Source organism: Hippichthys cyanospilos, chromosome 6 (genome assembly GCF_059441005.1).
Source record: "Hippichthys cyanospilos isolate Australia breed blue-spotted pipefish chromosome 6, RoL_Hcya_1.0, whole genome shotgun sequence".
Lineage (NCBI taxonomy): Eukaryota > Metazoa > Chordata > Actinopteri > Syngnathiformes > Syngnathidae > Hippichthys > Hippichthys cyanospilos.
This window is the reverse complement of record NC_142374.1, coordinates 11,790,115-11,799,458: the sequence shown is the minus strand read 5'-3', so window position 1 is coordinate 11,799,458 and position 9,344 is coordinate 11,790,115. Positions and strand designations below refer to the sequence as shown.

General features: G+C 42.8%; 2 protein-coding genes across 8 annotated transcripts in view; one reads left to right on the top strand and one right to left on the bottom strand.

Annotated features, from left to right (window-relative positions):
- The first annotated feature begins 554 nt into the window (after positions 1-554).
- On the top strand, positions 555-6,370 carry rad52 (RAD52 homolog, DNA repair protein). Of its 3 annotated transcripts, none has more exons than XM_088416405.1 (10): positions 555-696; positions 843-944; positions 1,295-1,388; positions 1,502-1,569; positions 2,665-2,783; positions 2,854-2,929; positions 3,153-3,361; positions 3,605-3,783; positions 4,484-4,702; positions 4,806-6,370. In XM_088416405.1, exons 1-10 carry the CDS (start codon positions 646-648, stop codon positions 4,862-4,864), a joined length of 1,176 nt encoding a protein of 391 aa, XP_088272531.1. In that variant the 5' UTR covers positions 555-645; the 3' UTR covers positions 4,865-6,370. The 3 variants fall into 3 exon arrangements, with proteins under 3 accessions (XP_088272531.1, XP_088272530.1, XP_088272532.1); XM_088416404.1 differs by having other exon boundaries at positions 4,803-6,370; XM_088416406.1 differs by lacking the exons at positions 1,295-1,388; positions 1,502-1,569 and having other exon boundaries at positions 4,803-6,370.
- LOC148422170 (serine/threonine-protein kinase WNK1-like) overlaps positions 5,892-9,344 on the bottom strand; it is a 36,716-nt gene continuing 33,263 nt past the window's right edge. For all 5 annotated transcript variants that reach the window (XM_088416398.1, XM_088416402.1, XM_088416401.1 and 2 more), the window contains one exon: positions 5,892-9,111. In XM_088416398.1, the coding sequence (XP_088272524.1) occupies positions 8,728-9,111 (384 nt within the window). In that variant the 3' untranslated portion in view covers positions 5,892-8,727. The remainder of the gene's footprint in view (positions 9,112-9,344) is intronic.

The following is a 9,344-nucleotide window of genomic DNA, read 5'->3' as shown; positions in this document are numbered from 1 at the left end:
CGATGGCATGTTTTAATTTTCTTTCTTTTTCACCAAACTGCTTTGCACTGGTTAAGGGGTACTTGGCTGAAAACACATTTCACAGGGGGGTGAATCACTGAAAAGTGGTGGAGAACCACTGGCTTCGAGAGAATGCTCACGTTTTTTATATGTGCTCCCCTTTCTTCTTCTTGGTGGATTGTAAGCAAGCGTCTACTGTACAAAAATGTGTATCAGTCATTTCCCAACCTTTACTAACCACTAACTAGCCCTAAAAAATCACCATCTCTTCTTCGTTTAACGTATCGGTGGCTCACAACTTGTATACCACTATGTAGTGACACTCCATCAAATGCTTTCGCATCGTCAACCAACGCTCTGTAATTTACTGGTTTGGCTAACAATCGTCCTTTCACCCAACAAAACTACTGTACTGTATTTCACTTCCTTTTTATCAGCTCTCACACAATTCATACTTCACTAATGAGTATGCATTTTGTCTTCCTACCACACGAGGCAGCAACGAGCTATTCAAAGCCTGTAAAGACGCAGTTACAATTCGCCGAACAAGTCGGCGCGCCCATTGAATTTTCAAATGTGTTTTTTCCTGTAGCATCGCTCCGCTCATTATCCCCCCTCTTTTTTTTTCTTCACGTGCTTGTCAAAATGTCCAACATTAACGAGGAGAGAATATGCTCTCCCAAGCGCTTCGGCCAGGTATGAATAACGTCACGAAACAACTTAAAAAAAATTCTCTACAAAACGTAGTCATTCTATAATGGCCATTTATCCGAACGAGCTTTGCGCACAATGCAAAGAAATTGAACAAATCGTCACTTGTTTTTTTGTACTTCCCATCTCAGTGTGCTTACACAGCGGAGGAGCAGCAGGCTGTGCACAATGCACTGCGACAGAAGCTGGGGCCAGAATTTATCAGTACCAGATTGGCTGGAGGAGGACAGAAGGTACATTTTTGACCTGGAAATGTAACTTTTAAAGGAGACTTGGTATTCTTAGCCCGCCTATTTAAAACTTTGATGTTTGAATAACACCTGTGACATGCTTTTATCCAAAAACACCCCAAGGTTCGAGCATTGATAGATTCTTTAACTGAATAGTTTAACCACACCCATAAGAGGTTCGATTGCATTTTCACTTGTTAATTATATAAATTGTAAATTTCACTTATCAATTAATGTCACACTGTGCTGCATGGATGACATCATCGAACATGAAGCTCCCATCTCGACGCCTTATAACCTGAAAACAATGCACAGAGTAGCAAACAACACGTTTCACCATTTCATTGCTGCAGGTGTGCTACATCGAGGGCCACCGTGTGATCAGCCTGGCAAATGAGATGTTTGGATATAATGGGTGGTCTCACTCCATCTCGCAGCAGAACGTTGGTACTGTATGCTTTGGATTTTGTCTGTTGCCATGGCAATGTGTTCCCATGACAACGACCATCACCACGGTGCTCTCTATTTGGACCAACACAGCCTTGCGTTTGCTTTTGTAGACTTTGTGGACCTGGTTAATGGGAGGTTTTACGTCGGCGTCAGCGCTTTCGTCAAAGTGCAGTTGAAGGTGGGAAATATATTGCAAATGGCCATGCTGGGAATCACTCCGTAGTTATTCTATGATGACCTTTGTGAGGAATTTGCTATTGTGTAGTGCTGTGTGAATGTGTGGTGAATGTAGGTAATCTCCTGGTTTATATAGTGATCATAATGACTTCCGCAATGCATCTTGAATAGTTGTGAATTACAGGGGAGCATTTAAAAAAATGTAACACTATATACAGTCTGTATTATTTTGCACTAAATATTTTTTGATGCAAAAAAGCAAGTATCACAACAAGCTCTGTGCTGAGGTACATAGTGCTTTAACTTACAAGTCATTCCGTATTCATACTCGTAACTCAAAACAGTTCTCAAATGGTAAATTGACTTTCACTTATATAGCACTTTTCTACCTTTGGTACTCAAAGTGCTTTTCAGTAATTAGCCATTTACCTACCGATGATGCTGCATGAGTAGTAGGTGGGGGTTCGGTGTCTTGCTCAAGGACACTTTGAGATAGTCAGGGGATCAAACCCAAAGATTCTGATCTTGGAGATGACCACTCTACCGTTGAGCCATGCCGCCCCCAAATCAAGTTTTCTCATCGAAATGAATTGGTTGCACCCAACATGTTAATAACATCTTTTTACCAAAGAAAATAATACTGTTGAGTAAACGTAGTGTTAACAACTAAATTTAATGTATATATATTTTTTTACTTTCACTGAATTCAATCTTGCAAACATTTTTTTTTGCTTAGTTTTAGATACTTCTCCATGACAGAGTTTTGCATCTTAAAAATGAGTTTAGCTCCCTTGGCTGGTATATATACATATGCAAAACACAATTTTTCTTTTCGGAGAGGTAAGATGGATGAACCAATTTCAAGATTTGAAAAGACATAACAGCCCCTTACGTAAAATGAACTCATAAGTGCATAAGCCACTGAAGGCAAGCCCAAATTGGAGTCCCATGCTCCTTCTTACATGTTCTAGTTAAAAGGTGAGCACCACCGTTTTTAGCCAAGATAGATGTGATAGCGCTGGCTAACTCCAAAATGCGTTACTTTTTATGTTTACTGATTCACAGTGCATTTTAAAAAAAATCTCTTTTCTGCCAGGATGGAGCGTTCCATGAGGATGTGGGTTACGGAGTGAGCGAGGGACTGAAGTCTAAGGCCTTATCTCTGGAGAAAGCAAGAAAGGAAGCTGTCACAGATGGCATGAAGCGAGCACTCAAGTACTGAATCGTTATCATTCAGCTTCATACAGTTCTTGTTGTTTTTATCTGTTGTTTTTTTTTTTTTTAGGTGTTTTGGGAACGCCCTTGGAAACTGCATCCTAGACAAAGCATACCTTCAGGCAATTAACAAGATCCCCAAGCAGGTAAGGAGAAATGAGGAATTGTTCACGTTTTATATTTGGTGGCGAACAGTTTTTTAGAAGCCCTTCATAGGAGTTAGAGAATTGGGAATGACTGTATGATTCCAAATGCAGTTGAGTTTCTCTCCTGGTTTTTTCGTTGACATTCCCTATTAAATTGCATGTTCTGAGGGGAATCCATGATTACTATTAGTTGATGTATCCTTTAAGTATGCTTTTTCCACAGCCGCTACCAGCTTTGGACCCGGCTCTGACCAAGCGCTCAGAAATTGAGCCCTCCGTGGAGAAGGCTCGTTTCTGTAGCTTGGTGCAAGAGGCCAAACTGGGGCCCGCCATCACACCACTGGAGCCTCAAGTCAGCAGGCTGAGAGAGAGCTACTCTGAAACTCACACGCCCGATGCGCAAGACGTTCAAAGTGACGCTGAAGGCTCAAGGTAAAGGCCCTCCTGAGCCTATAGGTTGTGCTCTGCACCATTCTTCCATATCTGTGAGTTTGGTACCCGGGCCTTCAGTTGGGACTTAATCAATTTCTCGATACCACCACTGTCCTGTCACTTTCACAGAAACCATTAACACTGTACAAAAAAAGCAGTAAAACTGCATGGTCATTCTGAAATGTCGAATTTAGGATGTTTACCAGGTTAGCGCTTCTGATGACCCGCCCCTTCTTCTCCCAGACAGGTGTCGGTGGACTCGGCATCGTCGTTTTCCTCACACACGGACCCAAAGCAGCTGCGCAAGCAGCGGCAACAGCAGCTGCAGCAGAAGTTCCGCAGGGAGATGGAGGCCAAGCGGCTGCAACAGAAGCAGGAGGATATCAAGTCGGAGAATGTGGAGCTCCTCTTTGGGGAAGGAGGTTGCTTTGTTTTACCTGTCTGAAGCCCGCTCAAAACTCAAATTTTGCATCTTAAAACTTAACATCTGAAAGTCTTTAGGATGTCTAATTGGGTACCAAAGCCATGTCTAAGCGTTGCAATAATGAGGAAGTGCGTACCTGTGATGCAGCTTAATTCATAACATCTTTTGTATGTCAGGGAGGAGCTTAGTTTAATTAGTTATTGAGAGTTTTTGCTGTATGTGATTGTGTAGGCACACTTTCAGTCTATTTTTTCAAGCTCTAACCTATGTCAGGGGTAATATATGAGGGATTGAAAATGATGTTAATGTGTTTGAGGAACTAGTTTTTGGTGTATCGGCCGTTTCAGGCATCCATCACCTGCAATTTTAGGCAGCAGGGCTCTCAGTCTGTTTATTGTTGCGCCATCTCACCAGAGATCCTTCGTCGTCTGCAGGTGGCAGTATTGTGCAATTAGAGAGAAATAAATCACACTACAGGATTACAATCCGATGGAAAACGGAATTATTTTCCTGTACTTTAGTTAAAAAATCGAGCTATATAGATTCCCTACTCAAATCGCCAACTGTTTCACGGCTTTACTTATAATTTGATGATTATAGGTCATAGTTGACGAAACCCCAGTATTCACCATATGTTAGTTTTTTTTTTAAATCAGTTATTTTTCATTCTGTGATGTCCAACCTCCGTCACTACACAGATGATCCCGAGCTGTGGAACTTCACTTTGAATGGAACGGAAGAACCGGGTGCCCCCTCCCCAGCTTTCTGCCCGAGCACACCCAACAGTCACAAGATGCAGACGCGCAGCAAGACACCGCAAAGGAGCGTCGCAAGAGCGCCCGAACAGCAGCAGCAGCAGCAGCGATCCAGTGGCAGAGGGCCCTTGGAAAGCCATCAGGACAGGCACGCCAGAGCAGGTTTGACTTGACGAGGGCGGGCAAGGTTTGGTGCAGGAGCTGCATATGGCTCACACCGCCCCGCATTTACCATTTTCTTTGTTCATTTTCATTTTTCCAGTAGAAACCTCAAGTCCATACCGAGCAGGGCAGTTCATGAAGAAACGTCGACTGGATACATGACGTTGACTTTCTTGATTTCAATTTATACTTGTATTTTATCTGAATTGCAGATACCATTTCAACACATTGCCGCCTTAGTTCAAAAGTGTTGCTAGTTTTTGATGAATAAAACAATTTTCATAAAGTTGCTGCTACTTAATGCATTGTAATACAAATTTGAGCCAAAAAGGTTAATGCAGAAAAGTTTTAAGCAGTTTCCCAAGAGGTGGCAAAAACCAAATTTTAGGATTTTTTTTTTTTTCACTTTTCTTTTGCTTTTGAAGGGACGTCCAGATCATGGTAATGTCCCTGTTGTCATATTTTCTCCCAGTGATCATTGTACACGTTATATGGGTTATGTCAGACTTTGTATTTAGCTTTCACCTAATACTGTTGAACAAAGCAATAGCTGTCAGTGGCGTTGGGGAGCCATCTATTTTTTTTAATCGCTTGTCCTCTCGGGCTTGTTGGTGCCTATCCCAGCTGTCATCGGGCTGTCGGGGGTACACTGAACTGGATGCCAGCCAATCACAGCCTGTGATTGGCTGCCAACCAGTTCAAGTGTTGCCATTGTGATTCACAGGATACAGACACGAACAACCATTCACACTCACACACACACACACCTCAGGGCATGTAGAGTGGCCAATATACCTACCCTGCATGTTTTGGGGAAATTGGAAGGAAATGGGAGGACTTTGAGAAAACACGAGGGCATTGGTAGAACATACATACCACACTGGAAGGCCAGAGCCAGAATCGAAGCCACGACCTTCGCATGAGGCTGTGAATCCAAAAACACTACAAGAACAGCTGACCTCTGAACTTAAGGTTAATCAGACCTTAGTATTTAAGGTCTGATTAACCTTGTTAAAAAGCCTACTATAAAACATCTCAAATAGACTTGAAATCCAAAAAGCCTTCTACTGAACTTCCCTTGGGGTTAAGCAGACACTTAAAACTTTGGTGACACCCAATTAACATGAATAACTGACCCTGTCCCATCCACATGAAATGTTCTCAATACAATGACACAAATTCAACAAGCTGGGCAAAGTAATTGATTTTTTTTTTTATTTCTTTTTACATTTTGTACAATGTGAAAAACATACACAAAAAACAGACACCAATTACAGGAAATCAATACAGAAAGAAGAGTAGAATTGTGTCAGTAGCCTCATGTCTTGTTTTCCCAAGGTCCTTCACGGATCTTTTAAGCTTGTGCTGTACAGTGGCTGTCAGATTTAACACCAGTGACGTTGGCATGCAAAAAACACGAGTTATATACGTCGCTATTCAACTTGTGCCTGTGACACTGGCAGATGCAAAAACAGGGGAAAACAGCATGGCGATGACCCTAAAAGGCATACAATCCTTACAGTATCCCCTCATTAAAAAAGAGAAGTCAGTAACCCTCGTCGGCATGCTAATGACTCCATGAACCCTCCATCCCTATAAAACTTTGCATATTCTGCATTGCAGGAACATTTTTTTTTCTCTAGAGAAGTTTTAACTAGTCGTCCAAACGAGCAGGCAACTGGAGCGCCTCTGTGAAATGATTTTATTGTTGGGGGGGGGGCAGAAGCACATAAGAATGAGCAGACAAGAAGCAGGGAATAACCAGAACATTTGAAACCTTTTCATTGTTTGTGGCATGTTCACATCGTGTACAGGGCCAGAGATGGGGCATTTGGGGAAAGCACTATGATGTATATTCTATATCCTTGACATCCAGGTTAAGGGCCGTGTACCAGTGCGCTAAGCCCTATTAAGAATTTGAGAAACTGGCAGAACAACTAGCTCTTACTAAATCATTTTCCACATCTACCCTCCATTTCTACATGGCGAGTAAGACAACTTTGGCATACTAGTAGGATAATGACACGTAACTAGCTGGGGAGGCAAAACTAATTGCAAAGGAGGGAGGATACTGACGTGTTGACACGTGCCTCGACATCCAGGAGTACTAGTGGCACGCAGATGTCAACTAGGGCACCCTTCTAACATCGAAGCTTAGGCTGTCCTAGTGAGGACCAAGAGTCATAGTAAAGTGACCTTAAGATGGATAAAGATATAAAATCATGGATCCAACGGCTGTCATTGAAATTGTCAATAAGTGAGGATGCAAGGCACTAAAAGTGTTCCTCACGATTTTTGGGGTTAGCGTGTTCTCAATTCTTGGTGCATTGTGGGGGGTGGGGAGTAGTAGATAGCCGCACATTAAACTACAGTATGTACAACAAAATATAAAGCGGGAAAGAAAGGTGGTGGTGGTTGCTTGGGTAGGGAAGTCCGAGATAGAAGAGCTTCATATACAGCAGGATGAGAGAGAGTACATAGAGATAACAAACCCTGCAATTGCACTTTTTTTATATTCCTTTAACTACATGTTGTTTAACAACCTTTAATAATAATTACAGTGAGACAACATCAAAATCTGATGGCTGAATACAGGTCCATAAAGAACATTTCTGTTTATTAAATATATGTATACAAAAAAAAAAAAAAAAAAAGACCACAGAAAAGGAGGGAATCCCACTAATGATGCGGCTATTCATCTCAGACTGTCTGAAAACTAACGACATCCCAAATGGTTTTACTGGTGCGAATTATGTGGCTTTGCGGGTAAACTAACTTGGGATTCGTTCAATTCAAGTGTAAAGCAACAAATAGAGAGAGAAAAAAACAAAAAATGAGCCAAGATTGTGATCGATAGCAGCATCGCCCCCACTGTGCGGTACTCAACACCAAGATGCCTATTTTTTTTGTTTGTTTTAATCTGTGACTCGGAATTTTAATGTGTGTAGAAAATGCAAAAGCCACAACTGACACGAGACATAAATATGGTTAATATGTACAAAAATGTCTTCGGGAATAAGGCCACAGTTACAAAAGGGGGCAGTCTCTTCTTAACGCTCTTTAATTATTGCATTGACTTCACCTTCAATATATTGCAAGCAGTCTGCCATCACTCCTGCTCCACTTACTGAGTCCTTCTACATGCTTTCACATACTTCCCTCTCACTGACTCAACTTAACCTCCCATCCAACAAGCAGGTCAATATTTACTCTGTGTACACCGTCCCACTTTTGGCTTGGAATGACAACAACAGAGTGCACAAGTTAGGGATATTGGGCTTCTGGTGCAATTTCAAAGTGAACCCCGAATCAAATTTGTATTGACTTTGTTTCAACTTTTGAAATATTCCGTATAGGACTTGGTCTCTTAGAAGGAGTTTCAAAGGCAAAATGAGTCACAAATACACACCTATCGTATGTCATTCTGTGACAGCTTTGTGACACTTACGTTTAGTGATTGCAAGCCTCGCAAATGGTGACATCAGCAAGTTGTTACGTAAATTAGAGTCACAGATAAGCATATACATCTCGTGTGCTTTCAGTGAGTCCTCCTGTCCCCCTGTAGCAACCTGCTGATGACACCAAGCTTTGATAAATGAATCAAACTACTCCTATGCTTTCTCCACGTTTCCCAGTCCCTGCACCGATCAGCTAATGAAACGGTGACACTGAAAAAGTTAATATAGGTTCTCAAGTGACTCCTGAAATTTCATCCAAAAAGCCAACTATCCCAACTTTTTGCACATAGTGCATGTCCGCCCTCGACAACAAGAAAATAAAGACATCTTTGGCTGACCAATCAGCTCATCACAGCTCAATTTCACAGCTAACAGGCGACCGAGTGTGCGCTATGTCTATGTATGTGTATTGCACGCTCCCTGCGATGGGGCCCAGCAGACTTCAATCTGCTTGAGAGGACGACAGGTAATAATCGTTTAAAAAAAAAAAAAAAAAAAAAGTTGAAATTATAAAAAGGAAAAGCACAGAGAGCTTCTTGTTAGGCATGTGCTTGAAGCAGGACTGGGCTACGTAGGTCTTAAATGGGATCCTCCCTGGCTGACTGATTTCTGGCCGGCTGACGCGGCAGTCCCCATGTGGTAGCCCTGGTGCATCGACACCGGGGCAGTTATGGGCGGCTGGTACTGGGCGGGATTGAGCATGCCGACTTGGCAGCCGCCCGTGGGTCCTGCCCACTGAGGAGCGCCGTACGAGGCCGATGCGTACCCGAACCCCGCGCCAACCGGGCCCAGTGAGCCTTTCCGGGGCCCCAGGGAGACTGAGGAATTGCCGGGGTTGGGGAGGTGGGCTGTGGCGGCGGTACCGGCAGTGGTGCTGGGAGCCGTGGGAAGCGTCGGGCAAAGGTAGCCTGGAGCGGAAAACTTGCGACCCATGTTGGCAGGGGGAATTACCTGGAATAGCGTACCAAGAAAATAATCATTACGGAGAACCAGACTTGGGCAACCCATCCTTAGCTGATATGCTATCTAACAAGGCTGAAACAATAAAGTTTATTTGCAACATCATTGTGATGTGATAAAACACGATTTCCTCGTTGCAAAAGCCGTGGTTTAAATTGGTCATTGAGACACGGAGATGTGGGAAGCATTACAGCATAGCTCTAACTAAAGCATAATTTTTTCAA

Excerpts from the sequence above, each read along its gene's own strand:
- rad52 (XM_088416404.1), top strand. The coding sequence starts at position 646 with ATGTCCAACATTAACGAGGAGAGAATATGCTCTCCCAAGCGCTTCGGC. Across the intron at positions 3,362-3,604 it reads AGTGACGCTGAAGGCTCAAG|ACAGGTGTCGGTGGACTCGG; the intron begins GTAAAGGCCCTC and ends TTCTTCTCCCAG. Across the intron at positions 4,703-4,802 it reads GGACAGGCACGCCAGAGCAG|TAGAAACCTCAAGTCCATAC; the intron begins GTTTGACTTGAC and ends TCATTTTTCCAG.